Raw genomic sequence first — 16,749 nt, 5'->3', positions numbered from 1 at the left:
GAAGTGTATGTATGAGATGGATTTCTGAGGAGATTAATTTAGTCTAACATGTAAAGAGTACCAAGTCCTCTTGAGTATCAAGTTAACCCTTCACATGTTAAATTGAATTAAAAGTACCCAGAGAATGGGCCAAAACAATCAGTGGATGAAATTAATTAAGGTACTGATGAAATTAATTAAGGTACTAAAGGCACTTTAATTCTAGTTCCTTTAATTTCTACAAACCTGCTTTCCACTTGTCCAACACACATGCTCAGCAGAAGGTTGAGAGATCAGAAGATACTTCATTCCCTTTGCTTTATCTATATATCAATAAGGCGGCATAGCTGTGTCTTGTCCCGGATAACTGGACTTGGCTCATATTCCTTAGCTGAGACCTACTGTTGTTTATTTTGTATACCTATACACAGTTTTTCTATCTGTATGGGCTTATGTGCACTTACACGTAGATCCTGTGTACTGTACACCATGTGTAGGCATGGCTGCAAATCTCTAGCTGTTGTGATTACTGTTTCTTTCTACACACAGCAAAATATTTTTCTTCCTATTTGTAAATAAGTGTCAGAATATTTTCCATTAATTGCAGTCTTGTGGAAAATTTTGTCGTCATTGGTTGATTGGGGTTTCAGGTAAGATCAGCTTATAGACTCTTAGGATATTCTCTGATTTTTCTCACCATTTCCCTTGTCCTCCCCTTTCAGCGCGAGTGCATCTCTGTTCACATTGGCCAAGCCGGAGTTCAAATTGGCAATGCATGTTGGGAACTCTTCTGTCTGGAGCACGGCATTCAGCCAAATGGCACCTTCATCGACCAGCCCAGCAATGATGACTCTTTTGCCACATTCTTCAGAGAGACTAGCTCTAGAAAATACGTGCCCCGGGCTATTATGGTGGACTTGGAACAAACTGTAATAGGTCAGTATAGAACTAATCTTGGAAAACAGAAATTAATTAACTCTTCTGGGTGCCAAAGTTCAGATCACTGAATAGCAGGACAATGCCCTTACCATTAGGGATGATCCCAGCATGCAGGCAAAACGTACAGATTTTAAGTTTTTAATATCAGATATTACTAAAAATTCTGTTATCTCAATGAAAAGATGAAAACTGGACTGCACTCTGTCCTGGGTGTGCTACTAATAATTAATAAAATCAAAAGTTTACTATTGTTTAAACCTCGACTGGTTATGAATACAATTTAGCTTTCTTAAAGAGATTCCTTTCTGGTCTTTTTTTGTGGTGGTATTTTTCCTTTGCTAACTGATGGAAAATGCTTTCCTCATATTCAGATGTAAGAGAGGAGCATGAAGAATCAGGGGAAACCACTGTTTTACTCTTGCAAATCTCTTTTTTCCAGTCATTCCCCTGAAGGTTCTGATGGATCTTCATCTGATCAGTATATAGAGCTGAAATTTTACCACAGCATGGCACAGCCCTCATTTGATAAATGAATTCATTTGTGTAACACAGCAAGTTACACTTGGAGCAGAGTCCACTTCTTTTTTGCCCAAACTGAGAACATCTCAGATGATACTCCTCACCTCTGTACTTTGTTTTTCAACATACAGATCTTCCATACCATTTTCTGCCAACATAAAATGCTCCATTGGTTTTGCAAATGTTATCAACCTTGGTGAATTATCTCTTCCAAGCTTAGCTTTTTCTCTCTTGTTCAGATGAAGTGCGAACTGGCACCTACAGGCAGCTTTTCCATCCAGAGCAGCTGATCACTGGAAAGGAAGATGCAGCTAATAACTACGCCCGTGGCCACTACTCTGTTGGCAAAGACAAAATTGACATGGCATTAGATCGTATCCGCAAGCTGGTATGCCTTATTACGTTGGAAGAAAGACCTTAGGGGGGTGGGAGGGGAAATAAACACCACATACATTTTTTTTTTTTTTTTTTATAGTGGCTCTCGTTTTGCTTTTACTATTCTCATTGGCTCAGAACAGAGAAATGCAGGTCCCAGATGTCCCATCTTAGTTTTCATATGAATGGAAGACTTAAATGGAAAACCTCAAATATTGCTATAGCGTTATTATTGTAAGAAAAAAATGAATATCGCTCTATTGATACTCTACCCTGAGATTTACGGGGGAAAACTGAGAAAAACTGAGAATTTTCTGGGAAAACTGCTGACTTTTGTGCTGTGCACTGGGTGTGGGTGTTGCTGTCTCTATTTGAGGGTGTAATTTATGTCCACTTATTCTTTCACTTTTCCTGTTGGCTTTCAGGCTGATGCTTGTTCTGGCCTGCAAGGATTCCTGATCTTCCACAGCTTTGGTGGGGGTACCGGCTCTGGCTTTACCTCCTTACTGATGGAACGCCTCTCCATTGAATATGGAAAGAAGTCCAAACTGGAGTTTGCCATCTACCCAGCCCCTCAGGTCTCCACCGCTGTGGTGGAGCCTTACAATTCCATTCTGACCACGCATACCACCCTGGAGCATTCAGACTGCGCCTTCATGGTAGATAATGAGGCCATCTATGATATCTGCCGCCGAAATCTCGACATCGAGCGCCCCACTTACACAAACCTTAACCACCTCATCAGTCAGATTGTCTCCTCCATCACCGCCTCGCTGCGTTTCGACGGTGCCCTCAATGTGGATCTGACAGAGTTCCAGACAAACCTGGTGCCCTACCCACGCATCCACTTCCCCTTAGTGACCTACGCCCCCATCATCTCCTCTGACAGAGCATATCATGAGCAGCTCTCAGTGGCTGAAATCACCAGCTCCTGCTTTGAGCCTAATAACCAGATGGTGAAGTGTGACCCAAGACATGGGAAGTACATGGCCTGCTGCATGCTCTACCGTGGTGACGTAGTTCCCAAAGACGTCAACGTAGCAATTGCCACCATCAAGACCAAGAGAACTATCCAGTTTGTTGACTGGTGTCCAACAGGCTTCAAGGTGAGTAGGCCTGCCATGAGCTTCTCTTTAAAGGGCAAGTTCAGTCTAGCAGAAAACTCATATTTAAAGTTTTAGATCTTGCATGTTTCCCACTTGTGAGAAGAAGGAACATAAGAAAGATGCATTTGTATAAAATGTGCTGCTTCTCCTTTGGAGAACCCATTGACACAGACTCCTAAATATTTAAGTAAATGGAAGCATATACAGTATTTCTATATTCAGTAACAGGAGAATGTCAACCCTATAAGACTTTAAACTTAAAGAAATTGCATTTTAGAAGAAAGATCAAGGTAAGGCTTATACTCTGAAGACACTGAGACACTTGAGAGTGTCTTTCGTGAGATTTAAAAAACCAAACCAAACAAACAAAAAAACCCCAAAAGTTATCAATAATATATTTTTGGCAAGTGAAACATTTCTACAACATCTTCACAGAGAGAGATTTTGTTCATTGTCCCGAATTTTTCCATGCATACTGACATATTTTTGTAAGTTTTTCTTCATTTAGAGTTCAGTTCTGGTTGGTCTCCCTCCCCCCCCGCCCCTTGAGTGAGGGTAAGGAATTCACTTGTGCACAAAAAAGTAGCTGGAATGACATTAGACTTAACACTGATGTGATTTGGGGTTTCCCCTACCTGTTTTCCTCCCCTCATCAATGGTTTTACAATTTTCTTACCCTGTTTATTGTCTAATTTTGTCCCTTTTCTCATAACTCTTTTTATTCCTCCATTTTGTCTATTGTTATTTGCAGGTTGGGATCAACTATCAGCCTCCTACAGTTACACCAGGAGGAGACCTGGCCCAGGTTGAGCGAGCAGTCTGCATGCTGAGCAATACCACAGCCATTGCAGATGCCTGGGCAAGGCTGGACTACAAATTCGATCTCATGTATGCTAAGAGAGCTTTTATGCACTGGTATGTTAGTGAAGGCATGGAGGAAGGAGAATTCGCAGAGGCGCGAGAAGACCTGTCTGCTCTGGAGAAGGACTATGAAGAAGTGGGAACTGACTCATTTGAAGAAGAAAATGAGGGAGAGGAATCTTAAAAGTCACTCTGCTCTTTCTGTGCATAAGATTGTCTCTATGTCTCTTTTTTTCATGTGGCTGCATTTCTGCTTGTCTCACACACACCAAGTCCATTGCCATCTTAGTAGACTATAAACAAGATGAGTTTTCCACTATGAGATCACAAGACAGTAAATGCAGGATATATGACCAGCTAATCATTAGTCACTTTGCCTCAGGGGATGGCAGGCTTCATATTTTTTGCTAACATATCCTGAAAGGATCTCTGTCACCTATACTGGCATTTATTCAATACAAAGATACAGTCATGTAGCTGTAATATTATTTGAGGAACTCGTGCTTCAAAATGTCCCACATAATTGCTACAGACACTACGTAAGGAGAAGTTACCTACAGTGCTCAGTGTTTATTTCATACTAATTCGAAACGTAATGTTTGTAAAGCTGTAAGATGCAGTGAGAACTCTGTTGGTGCCAAGAACATACAGCTTGTCCTAGTGCCCTTGCTTCTACAGAATCCACAGTGCGGGGTCATTGGAAGGTGCGATTTTGCCAGCTGCCATGAGTAGGGGCACAATTCAGGTACTCTTAGCTTCAGCAGGAGTTTACAGCACACTATGCTTGTGCAGCACTGTGTAACAATCATAACTGGATTGGTCTGGAGGTGCAAGTATGCTGACAGTTCTGTTGTAGCTGCTAAATGAACAACATCTGTGACAGAGTTAAGGGCCTTAAAATGACCAACTTGTGGCATGCAGGACAGAAGCATTATCAGCTCCGTCAGACTTACTGAGATCACAATAAATCAGAACCATGACAAAAAAATGTGTGTGATAGGTATAGGTGGGATGTCTAAGAACACCAGCTACGACTTCACAGCTTAAGTCTTCATAAGGTATATTTTTGTATATTCCCATTGTTTTAGGATTTTAAAGCAATATAGTGTTAAGGCATGCAGGCAGGTGGCCAGCCACAGCCTGAGGTTAAACTGATGCGATAACAAGAGAAACTGTTGGATGTTGCAGATAATGGAACAGGAAAAGTGGCTGGCCAATCCTAAACTGTGTCTGAAGTAATGAGGTAATGGCAGGAGAAGCTACTGGGCATAACATATAGTGAAAGGGGAGTGTTGGGGACCCCTGCCTTGAGTGTAAGATATCAACAGAAAGTGAAGGGGGTGTCAGCTTACTGGGGGTACTAACTAAAACTGAAATTACCATATAAAGGTGTAAAATTAGCAGAACAGGGCCAGTGGTGAAAAAGTGGTGTCTGTGTGTCTATTGGGGGGGGCGGGGGGAGAGCAAGAGAAAGCTAATAGAAGGTTCAGAAAATGGGGTCCATTTGGGGGTACCTGTTGAGCAGCCCTGTGTTAAACAATGCCTGCAGCAAGACAATAAGACTGTTGTACTTATCTTGCCATGAGTGTCCAACTTGCTTATGAGCTCATAGTTATCTGGAAGGTTTCCCTTAGCACTGATGAAGGGGAGACACCCTGGAGACCAAATACATACCACTGTTATTTTAATGCTGGATTTACTATTGATCTTTCATAAATTTCTTTTTAAAAAAATCCATGTTTTCACTGAAGCATATACTCATGGCATACAACTCCAGCAGGGCTACAGAAATGCATTATGTTTTGCCCAAACTGTTGAGAAGCTTTGTCCTCTTTCTGAAAAATCTGTTTGTATTAGGTTTGCTAAAAGATCATAAAGAAAAGCAGGCACATCCAGAAGTTGGGGTTTTTATCTGCACAATGAATGGCTGATCTTTATATTAGAAACTATAGTTCTGACCTTGCTATATTAGGGGAGATAATTCTGCAAGTCCAGATCTAATTCTATAATTTTTAACATATATAGAGAAATTTTGTATATGACAATTCTTACCAAAAAGGAAATAACTCTTTTCAAACTGTATCCCAACATCTACTTAATTTTTCTTTATTTAAAAGTAATTTTAAAAATACATAGCACAGTTCTCTGTTTCAGGGATAATGCCTGAAAGCCAGTATTTTATCAATATAGCAGTTTTATGTGGGTACTGAAATACTAGACTTTGGGATTTCAGAAATACCTGAAATGAGATGCTGTCAATTCTCCCAGTAGGTGGCAACAGAATGAGAGAATGTACTTCTACAGGGGACACAGGGCAACATTTATATCTTCATTCACCTACCATAAGAAGGTATTATAATGTGTGGGAAATGCGAAGACTTTCACACACCAAATTAAAAGCGAAAGAGGTTTTTGTATGATCACCGAAGAACTTCCTAGGAGTGCACTGTTTTGTAAGATGGCACATTACTGTTCTAAAATAATCCATGATTCTGCCACTATTGGTGAGTCACTTAGGTAACCAATCTGTAGGGAGTCATGTATATCTGGTAGAGGAGATAAAGAAGTTAACTGTCCTTCATTTGCCTGTTGACATATTTTGACCTCTAGTCAGAAAAGAACTGATAGATCACAGGACTTAGTGGTTCTCTTGGCCTAAGATCTGGTGGACAGTACTTCTAAGCTCTAGATCATTCAAAAATGCTATTTTCAGAGATGTATCTATTTTTAAATAGAGAAAAATGGTTTAGGTTTTGTATGGCCATGTTAAGGGTTTTTTTAAAATCCCTCTGTCATGGTTTAACCCCAGCCAGCAACTAAGCACCACGCAGCCGCTCGCTCACTCCCCCCACCCAGTGGGATGGGGGAGAGAATCGAAAAAAACCCCACCTCGTGGGTTGAGATTAAGAGGCTGATTTTGATAGTATCATCATAAACAATTGGAGATAATAACTCACAACTCCTCTGCTCTGTTGCGTTGCTCTGGAGGGCACCTATGGCACAGCACCCAGTCCATGTGCACATGAGAAGCCCTCTGAGAATGTCCAGACCATCCCAGTTGCGTGCAGGCTGCGCATCATCCTGAGGAGCATGGGCTATTCACAAGCCCTCTGGCAGTACCAGCAAAGCCACTCTAGCACTCATGCCGAATTCACTTATTTGCACACCTCAGGACTCTGTGGCAGAGCTTTTTTATTAGCAGCCCTATTTAGCTCTCGTCACCATCTACCAGCGTCGCAAGGTAAAAGCTGAAGTGGGCAGGTCTTGACCAGGCTGCTGGGCTATCAACCGTCCCCATGCAGGGCATGTCTCAAGCCTGTTCCATGCAGGACAGAGAGGTGCCCCTATAAGCTCACCATCTGCCCGCACAGGTTGAATGCCAGCATCGAGCAAGATGACTTTCTGTCCAAGAATCCAAGTCCAGGCCATATCTGCCTCGTGTCTACTGAGTAGAGCCTAGAGGCCGACTCTGGAGTCAACAAAACTCACCGGTACCTGGGAGCACAGTCCCACGCTGTGCTTTCAGCTTACCCTCTAAATCTAGGCTGAGGGTTTTCTGCCCAAGCACTCCACAACACAGGTGGACAGAGCAACATAAGGAAACCTCATGAAAAACAGTATGCCCAAGTCTTCCTCAGGGTTTTTACGTCTGTGTCTGGCCTTCACCCCAGAGCAGTACGTATTTCCAGCACTTGAGTTCATGGGCTATCTCAAGACAGAGCAGGTCAAGCACTGTCTTTGGTCTAAAGCAGATTTGCAAACGCCTTTTTCTTAGCTACGCATATGTGAGAAAGGGAAAAATAGTAACCTGGGTCATCCCCAGGCTCTTCTAGCTCAATTGATTCTAGAGAGAAGGGACATAGCCGTTGTACTCCCACTGGCCAGGGACACCGCTCAAGACTCCGTCACTCCCTGCTCCCTGGAAGTTTTGACTGGTGAGACTCTGTTCAGTGTGGCAACCCAACATTGGTGAGACTATGGGTCCTGGGACAGTTGAGTTTGAGTGGGGTGGAGAGAGGAATGATTAACTCCCAGAGGTGCTCTCACTGCCTATTTCAGAAGAGAGGAGGGGGGCAATGGAAGAGCAGAGAAAATGCAGCAATGGACTAAGTTCCAAATAATTTAGTAATTCACAGACCTCTTTTAGGTTTTGTAGCTGCTAGATCTGACATGTTGATTCAAAGAGTGCCTAAGAGGATTTGGGTGGTGGACTGCTCAAAGTATTTGCTGTGACACTTTTTCCTGAGGTGATTCTCTGTACAGATCTCCACATCTGGTGGAGCCATGAGCATTAACATTTCAGATTGTCCAGAGCGCCAGAGCTTGGCTGGAACATTACCAGTTCCATTGGAAGAGGAACACTAGAACAACCTATTCCTTAGTCTCAAAGCAATGGTCTGATGGTTTTCTGGAGAAGCGTGGGACTCAGCTTAAACAGAGCAGCAGAAAGAAATTATCATGGGAACTCTTCCTCTGTAAAAAATATTTGTGGCTCCAGAAATCTCTGTAGCTTTTCCCAGCCAAAATCAGAGTAGTGATTTGCAGGTTTATGTAAAGATCAGCAAAATGAAGACTATACCAAAGTAAATGTGAGTTTATGAAAAACAGTATGAACTACTTCACACTGTTAAGATGTAGGTGTTAGAGAAGATACTTAGATGCTGGTTGCCAACAGTGGCAGAACAATCTATTAATATCATCACGTCAAAGTAGACTAACCTAAATTTTAGGAATTGGGTATTTAAATTTCTACTGATTAAACATCATAATAAACAGTATGTTTACAAACTCAGGGGATACATAATATTCAGTTTCAAGCAATTAAGTGTGCCTTCCTCTTTGGTACCTAGGAGTTGCAAACACGAGAATTTCTCCTCTGAGAGAAGCTGCTGCTTTCCAATGCTGAGCTAGTGCAGAAGGAGCAAACAAGAAAGTGGTGGAGGCAACTGCCCTAATTTGGTGTGAGAACGTTTGTGTGATGCCTCCAGCTATGTCTTGCAATAAGCACTGCAATAAGAATCAAATTTCTTTCTGTGTTTGGACAGATGAGTTAGAGTCTGTACTGAATGCTGTCCCATACTGCTGACAGCCCAGATGACTGTACACAGAAAGAGAAGCAATAGAAGTAAATTGAAACATTGATAGAGAGGCAGCTGGAGTAAGGACAGCAAGACGTCAGGCCAGCATTTAAGAGCACTGGTAGAGCACACTTCAGAATGGTAATTATATTTACTTTCCAGTTCTCTATTTTTGTTTTTTCTTCTATCCTTCTCTTTTCCATTCTTTTGCTCTCTTATGCCTTCTTGGTCTTCTGTATTGGAATTTAGGAGTGATTTTCATCTACACGTGTACATACTGGCAGAACAGGGAAGTGGGATGGTATGTGTCTTGTAGGTGACACACATGTATAATACTCAGGTGTTAGAAAGTATAGTGTACAGCACGTTACATGGCTACACTCAGATTTAATAAGCACGCCAAACCAGGCGGGACTAAATTTGAAATCTGGGGTGTATCTATCTGAGCCCTGCCTGTCTGGATGAATTTGCATACGCGGGGTGGCGGGGAGGGCAGGAGGCAGTGATGCAGCGGGCAGAACTGCGGAGCCTGTGACCTATTCCCCGCCGCACCGTGACACTGAAGCGCAGCAGCAGGTGCCGGGTGCTGGGCCCAGGCTGCCTCCCGCCCTGCAGCCCAGAGCCGGGCTCCTGCAAAGACCGGCCACCACTGATCCGAAAGGGAAGGAAACATCACTGGAGACACCATGGTAAGGGGGATGCGGGAACACCAGTCATACGGGGACCGGGAGGACCACGGACGAGGGAAGGCAGGGGGATCTGCCGTTGTTATCAGCGGTTTGTGCCACAAAACCCTGATGTCACGCACTGATTACCATGTAAGAGGATGGGAAAGGAGCGTTAGAAAATCTCACTGGAGCTGTAAGGCATGGTGAACCAAAGTTTTCTTCAGAGAGTCTCTAATTAGTGGAATTATAAAATAAATTAGATCTGGAGTCTTAGCTTTTTAGTACTTTCTTTGTGACTATATTTTCTCAACACAGGTTCATTTTCATATGAGATAATATTTTTTTTTAGAAATAAAACAAAGAAGTTACTTACCTTTGTGTCTGTTTCAAATTAATTTAGCCCCAGTGGCTGTACTGTTCATAGCTATACAGTGTATACATGTGTGTTTCTGAAGTGCATGAATGTTTTTATATGTGTATGCGTTTAAGTAAGTAAAAAAGGCCCTTCATTTTTAAGATTTGGGAGTTTATTATAAAGTCATAGAAATCTCTCAAAACCTCTTAGAATGTGAAAAATCCATTTCACTTAGTACCCCAATTTATGTCTAGCACTGAGTCTTATTTTGGTGAAGAGAACTATGTTATTTTCTGCCAGTACAGCTGCAGGTCCAAAATGAGAGTGCTCATTTTGCAGGCAAGATACACAGTTCCACAAGCTCCCCATGCCTTAAGGCAGACCTAGGGTAGTGGGTATGTTTCGGGAATAGCTGGAAGACTAAAGTCTGCCTTTGTACAATAAATATTTAAGCCAGGTAGTATTCTGTTTTTTTAATAGAGTCAAAGCTGTCCCAGGTTTAGTTTCACAAAGGACCTGTCCCTTTCTACTGTCTCTTGGTAGATAAAAAGTCAGGTCCACAATTTGTAAGCCAGGTCCTGGTACATTAGTGATGGGATGTGAAACATGAGTTTGGAGTAGGCTCCAAATTTAAATACCATGTAGAGATCAGTTTACTCTGCCTGTGACTCTGAAGAAGGCCTACTCTCTTCCCTGCTAAAAGTCTGATACCTATTTTAAAGCTGTTTACTATGCAAAATTAGAAACCTGTTTGTTATTGTCTTTGCTCCTTGTCAGAGTATTTAGAAATTACTGCTGGGGTAGGAGAAGATGGGAGTTGAAGGCAGGAGCACTTCACTGAGCAAGAGGCCTGGCTCAAAAGGCAGGGTTGAGATGATACTGCTTCAAACTAGTGCAGCTGAAAGCTCAGTCTAAAAGGAAAGGAACTGGTTCTGCAGTCTCCAGCTGTAGTCCTATACTAACCTTTACAATATTAACTTTCTAAGGCAACATTCACTTGTTCTGTCTGTGAAAAAACAGACCAATTCCTCTACTGATCTGAGGAACAGAGCAAAGCAGCTTTTTATGTTCCAAGTATTGCTTGACTTGTAATTGTAGTTTTGCTCTAAAAAGACATTCTTTAAAAAAGTCACCTGGCCTCACTGCCATGTTTAAAAGGAAAAAACTTTTTTTTTTCCTTGCTGCCAGCCTCACAGATTCACATTGAGATTTAAAAGAAAAGCAGGAGCCTCTCCTGTGCAAAATCAGCATTAACTGAATTCTCTAAGCCTAAATATGCCTTCAGCGTCTCCTGAGTAATCCTCCAGATTGCAACTCCCCTGCAACATACCAAGCTATGAAGCCTCATCGTCACTCAAATAACTCGGACACTTTTGCACAACTCAGTTGAGAAAAACAGAGTTGTGCAAGTACACTTGAGAGCACGTTACACACACTGCTGCATATCCATTTGCAGAGTCAGCAACTTACAAATAAGTACTGAATAGAAATAATATATTTCATTGAATGAAATATTTAAATTGACTTTCCATATTCATTTGAACTTCTGAGGATGGCTAACTGGGGCAGTGGTGACTTCTGAAATTCCACTTGCTTCTGAAAAGATATCTTTAGTTATGTTTCTAAAACATAAATAAATATCAATTTGTGAAGAAAACACTGTTCCAGAGATGCTACTGGTCACACATTCTGCCTGAGGATTTAGTTTTTGGGGAAGACGCATTTCACTCTCAGGTCACAGGATGATTTTGCAGGGTAAGCAGTTACAGAATTTAAAAAAAAAAAAAAAGTTAACTGGCCAAATCTGATATTAAGTCATTGGATATCTCTAAATGCGATATTACAAAATAAAAATGAGCGAAGACCATCTTCTGGCCTTGAAGCCAGGTAGCACAGCCTGCTTCATATTTAGGCATCTGAATTCTCTTTCCCTCTCCAAAGCTAGGCAGTGGTCAGTGAGCTGCTCACTGGAAACCACTCTTGACAATGAGTTGTACTCCGGATGGTGCCCAAGCATTATCTGGAAAAGCATTATCTGAACTGCCATAAGCCAAAACTGTGCCAGAGAGTGTGTTAATTATCAGTCAGCACAGGCGATCACAGGCCAGTGTTCAGTACTATGGCGTGACCCTTTCTTACTCCCTAGTATAGACAGAGCCATTGAGATCACAAAGGTGGAGATCAGAAGGCTTTAATTACAATTGCTCCAAAGCAGAAACTGAAGCTGAAAAACTCCACGTGTCCGAAACCACTCTCTCCTTAAAAAACTGCCTTTCACCACGCCTGCTGTCGTAATCATCGGGACTAACTCAAAGCATCTGCTTTATAATTCTGTTTCTGAACTTATGAAATCTAGCACCAGGTCTTTCATACTCCTGTACTCTTAAGTGTAAAGGATTTTGGAGCAATTGGCACGTGCCTGTTTTAGCCTGGTGTTACATACATTGTTTTCTTTTCTTTAAAGTTCCTGGCTGCCACCAAAACGGTGCTCAAAATTATGCAAATAAACACACTATATTGCAATGACACTGCCTGAATAAGCAATGGACCCGCAATGTAAAATTCACAGCTGCTCAGGAGCTTGAAGGAACATTTGTTTCAACTGAGAGAACCTGAAATAATTTCCTGAGGTGAATATTGCTTAAAGCAGTTCTTCCAAGTTTCCACTCTAGCCTGCTGTCAGAGGGTAAAAGGATCAAAAGACATCACCTGTCCTGGGTTACATAAGGTTGAAGGATACCACATGGCTGTGTCAGGTTCCAGCCAGGAGTAAAAATAAACTAAACTGGGATGTGCTCCTCAGCAGGGCCAATCCATAGGAGGAAAGGTGGGGTTTGTGTAATTGAAATTATTTTTTTCCCTGCCTGTTTTCATTTACCCATATATTACAGCAGATAGATCTCAATCTTTTAAAGAACTGCCCCAGTACCTGGCATGTATATGTACAGTCTTATTGTGGTCGTGGCGTTGAACAATCAAATGGAATGCTGACAGCGACAATTCACCATTTTTTTGGAAAAGCAATACACTGGGAAAAAGTAACCACTAGGAATAAGGAGGACTAATGTGCATTGTTTTTTCTGACCCTGTCTCTGCTCTCTCTCCTTAGCGTGAGTGCATCTCTATTCATGTTGGCCAGGCTGGAGTTCAGATAGGAAATGCATGCTGGGAACTCTTCTGCCTGGAGCATGGCATTCAGCCAGACGGCACCTTCAAGGATCTGCACGATGAACTCAACTATGATGACTCTTTTACCACATTTTTCAACGAAACAGTCACTGGGAAGCATGTGCCACGGGCTGTAATGGTGGACCTGGAACCAACTGTAGTAGGTTAGTATAGAAATAAATCTGGAAAATGGAGAAAAGCTTACTCTTCCTAATATCACCATGGAGTGCGCCACCAGCCTCCACTGGTACAAAGCAGCACACCTTTTGTATCTTGGTCTACCCCTAGATAGCATGAAATTAATTTTCTTGTGACACAGAATGCCAGATTCTGTTATAGGTGTTATAAACATAGGAACAGCAGGATCCCCAGCAGTTTAATAGCTAGTACACATGGTTTGTATGACTTCTCTTTGCACAAACACTTAACTTCTGGTTTTGTTTATCACGACATTTTTGCCATTCGAATTCTGTTTTTCTCTGATTCGGATTCAAAATGGGAGCCTGACAGTTTCCCTCCAGGAACAGAAGGATTTCTAAAAACTGGGGTACCTGGGGGAACCTGATTTTCTTCACACTTTTTTTCTGGTGACTTGTCCTCTTGTGGATACAGGCTGCACAACTGACAAGTTCATGAGAAGATAACAAATTCTGTGGCTGGATACAAGTCACACCATAAATCAACAGAACACAACAATGTAAAAATGCTTAGGAGACAGTTCCCTTCTCCACCAGCATCTGTTTTTTGGGGTCATGACCTCCCATGACTGAAAGCTTGCATCAATGCCAACAACAGCCAGAACTTGTTGGCACTGGAGCACAGCCATGCAGCTTCTTACAATTTCTCTTTCTTGTTCAGATGAAGTGCGGGCTGGCACCTTCCGGGAACTTTTTCATCCAGAACAGCTGATCACTGGAAAGGAAGACGCAGCTAATAACTATGCCCGTGGCCACTACACCATTGGCAAAGAAAGCATTGATATGGTGCTTGATCGCGTCCGTAAGCTGGTAAGTCCCAGTAGTTTTGAAACAGCGCTTTGGATTCTGCAGAAGAAAGAAGTGCAGAACAGGTAGCTTGTTAACTACAAATGATACCAATGGTTCAGAAAAGAGATTGCAAGACATACAGAGGCATCATTACTAGCCAAGAGAGAGATGGCCAGTAGTTCACTTTCCAGCTGTATGCCTCCAGATATTCTTAAAAAGTGGTTCTGAATATGTAATTCTTCATTATTAGCACAGCCCTAGAGCACCAATACTGATATAGAAGGGTGGATTAGGCAGTTCTACACTGTTTGTTAAAGCTAGACTAACTAAAAGAAGTGTGAAGCTCAGAGAGAGAAGCTCCACAGGTAAGAGTCTGATTTTTATGTCATAAGTTGAGCCAGTGAGGAAAGCAAAGGATGGGATTATCACTAGCACTTTCTCAAGAAAACCTGACATGAAATCTATGCTGTGTATTGCCAATGACTGCTCTCTCCTTCAGCTCAGAATAAGCTCACGTAGTAGATGAAGTCTTTTCATTCTTCTTCAGCCCCTATTCTTTCACTTTCACTTTCTCTTTTTCTTTTTCTTTCTCTTTCTAGACTGATGCCTGTTCTGGCCTGCAAGGATTCCTGATCTTCCACAGCTTTGGTGGGGGTACCGGCTCTGGCTTTACCTCCTTACTGATGGAACGCCTCTCTGTGGATTATGGAAAGAAGTCCAAACTGGAGTTTGCCATCTACCCAGCCCCTCAGGTCTCCACCGCTGTGGTGGAGCCTTACAATTCCATTCTGACCACGCATACCACCCTGGAGCACTCGGACTGCGCCTTCATGGTAGATAATGAGGCCATCTATGACATCTGCCGCCGAAATCTCGACATCGAGCGCCCCACTTACACAAACCTCAACCGCCTCATCAGTCAGATCGTCTCCTCCATCACCGCCTCGCTGCGCTTCGACGGCGCCCTCAATGTGGATCTGACAGAGTTCCAGACAAACCTGGTGCCCTACCCGCGCATCCACTTCCCCTTAGTGACCTACGCCCCCATCATCTCCTCTGACAGAGCATATCATGAGCAGCTCTCAGTGGCTGAAATCACCAGCTCCTGCTTTGAGCCTAATAACCAGATGGTGAAGTGTGACCCAAGACATGGGAAGTACATGGCCTGCTGCATGCTCTACCGTGGTGACGTAGTTCCCAAAGACGTCAACGTAGCAATTGCTGCCATCAAGACCAAGAGAACTATCCAGTTTGTTGACTGGTGTCCAACAGGCTTCAAGGTGAGTAGGCCTGCCATGAGCTTCTCTTTAAAGGGCAAGTTCGGTCTAGTGGAAAACTTGTATTTAAAGTTTTAGATCCTGCATGTTTCCCACTTGTGAGAAGAAGGAACATAAGAAAGATGCATTTGTATAAAATGTGCTGCTTCTCCTTTGGAGAACCCATTGACACAGACTCCTAAATATTTACGTAAGTGGAAATCTGAAGTGTACATGAGTTAAAATTTAAAGACGTATTCATTTCAGACCTCAATTTTGGAAAAGCCAGTGAGTGTTCCCTCTGAAGCAACATCTAAAATTAAGGAAATACCAAAAATTATATAATTAATAAAGGAAATGCTGATATTAGGGAATCTGTCAATTAACCCCCTCACGCAGAAATATTACACAGCCTCTCCCCAGTGGCTACATAGCAGTGTTGGGAAACATAATTTCAACAATAATACAGACATGAACAGTGGAAAAACATTTGTCATACAAATAGCTGGTTTAAGAATGAAAACTTTTAACTGGGAACCAACTTTTTGTATTAGTTTCTATAGAGTATCTTGGTGAAACTCTATGTTCAGCATTGAGTAGCTGTTAAGAAAGCTACGAAGTTGCCTGTGTACATTAAACAGAAGAATAATACAGACATTAAATTGACCAAGTATCATACTGTTTATGACATTATTATTTTTTATGGCATTTGCCATTGGGTAGTTTTGATAGTGTCACCACTCTACCCCAGCGTCTGTAACTTTACTCACATTTTTTCAGCTCTTTGACTGCTTTCTGCTCTTGCCTTTTTGCAACCTTCTCTCATATTCCTGTTTCCAGGTTGGCATCAACTATCAGCCTCCTACAGTAGTTCCTGGTGGAGACCTAGCCCAAGTTCAGCGAGCAGTCTGCATGCTGAGCAACACCACAGCCATTGCAGAGGCTTGGGCAAGGCTTGACCACAAGTTTGATCTGATGTATGCCAAGAGAGCTTTTGTGCACTGGTATGTGGGTGAAGGCATGGAGGAGGGAGAATTCGCAGAGGCCCGAGAGGACCTGGCTGCCCTGGAGAAAGACTATGAAGAAGTGGGAACTGACTCTTTTGAAGAAGAAAATGATGGGGAGTAATTTTAAAATACACTTTGTTCCTAGTGAGCACAGAATTGTCTCCGTATCACTGTATTGCACGTGTCTACCATTAGGTCACCTTTTTTGTATGTAATATACAGAAATTTAGAAGGGATCATATAGAGACATCTTTTAGTTACTGCTGAGCAGTGTTTACACAGAGTCAAGGCCTTCTCTGTTTCTCACACCACCCCAACAGCGAGGAGGCTGGGGGTGCACAAGAAGTTGGGAGGGGACACAGCTGGGACAGCTGACCCCAACTGACCAAAGGGATATTCCATACCATATGACGTCATGCTCAGCATATAAAGCTGGGGGAAGAAGAAGGAAG

The 16,749-nt window shown here is 42.4% G+C and overlaps 2 protein-coding genes across 2 annotated transcripts; both read left to right on the top strand.

Annotated features, from left to right (window-relative positions):
* Positions 1-872: 872 nt before the first annotated feature.
* Positions 873-3,963, top strand: LOC127012949 (tubulin alpha-4 chain-like). Its single transcript, XM_050891428.1, has 4 exons — positions 873-915; positions 1,677-1,825; positions 2,238-2,918; positions 3,670-3,963. The coding sequence occupies exons 1-4, from the start codon at positions 888-890 to the stop codon at positions 3,961-3,963; spliced, it is 1,152 nt and encodes a 383-aa protein (XP_050747385.1). The 5' UTR covers positions 873-887.
* Positions 3,964-9,530: 5,567 nt separating this feature from the next.
* Positions 9,531-16,443, top strand: LOC127012944 (tubulin alpha-4 chain). The gene is made up of 5 exons (XM_050891415.1): positions 9,531-9,546; positions 12,990-13,212; positions 13,907-14,055; positions 14,634-15,314; positions 16,131-16,443. The coding sequence occupies exons 1-5, from the start codon at positions 9,544-9,546 to the stop codon at positions 16,416-16,418; spliced, it is 1,344 nt and encodes a 447-aa protein (XP_050747372.1). The 5' UTR covers positions 9,531-9,543; the 3' UTR covers positions 16,419-16,443.
* Positions 16,444-16,749: the final 306 nt, after the last annotated feature.

Source organism: Gymnogyps californianus, chromosome 1, assembly GCF_018139145.2.
Source record: "Gymnogyps californianus isolate 813 chromosome 1, ASM1813914v2, whole genome shotgun sequence".
NCBI lineage: Eukaryota > Metazoa > Chordata > Aves > Accipitriformes > Cathartidae > Gymnogyps > Gymnogyps californianus.
This window is presented reverse-complemented; position numbering and strand designations above follow the sequence as displayed.

Excerpts from the sequence above, each read along its gene's own strand:
- LOC127012949 (XM_050891428.1), top strand. The coding sequence starts at position 888 with ATGGTGGACTTGGAACAAACTGTAATAG. Across the intron at positions 916-1,676 it reads CTTGGAACAAACTGTAATAG|ATGAAGTGCGAACTGGCACC; the intron begins GTCAGTATAGAA and ends TCTCTTGTTCAG. Across the intron at positions 1,826-2,237 it reads TAGATCGTATCCGCAAGCTG|GCTGATGCTTGTTCTGGCCT; the intron begins GTATGCCTTATT and ends GTTGGCTTTCAG.
- LOC127012944 (XM_050891415.1), top strand. Across the intron at positions 13,213-13,906 it reads CCTGGAACCAACTGTAGTAG|ATGAAGTGCGGGCTGGCACC; the intron begins GTTAGTATAGAA and ends TTTCTTGTTCAG. Across the intron at positions 14,056-14,633 it reads TTGATCGCGTCCGTAAGCTG|ACTGATGCCTGTTCTGGCCT; the intron begins GTAAGTCCCAGT and ends TTCTCTTTCTAG.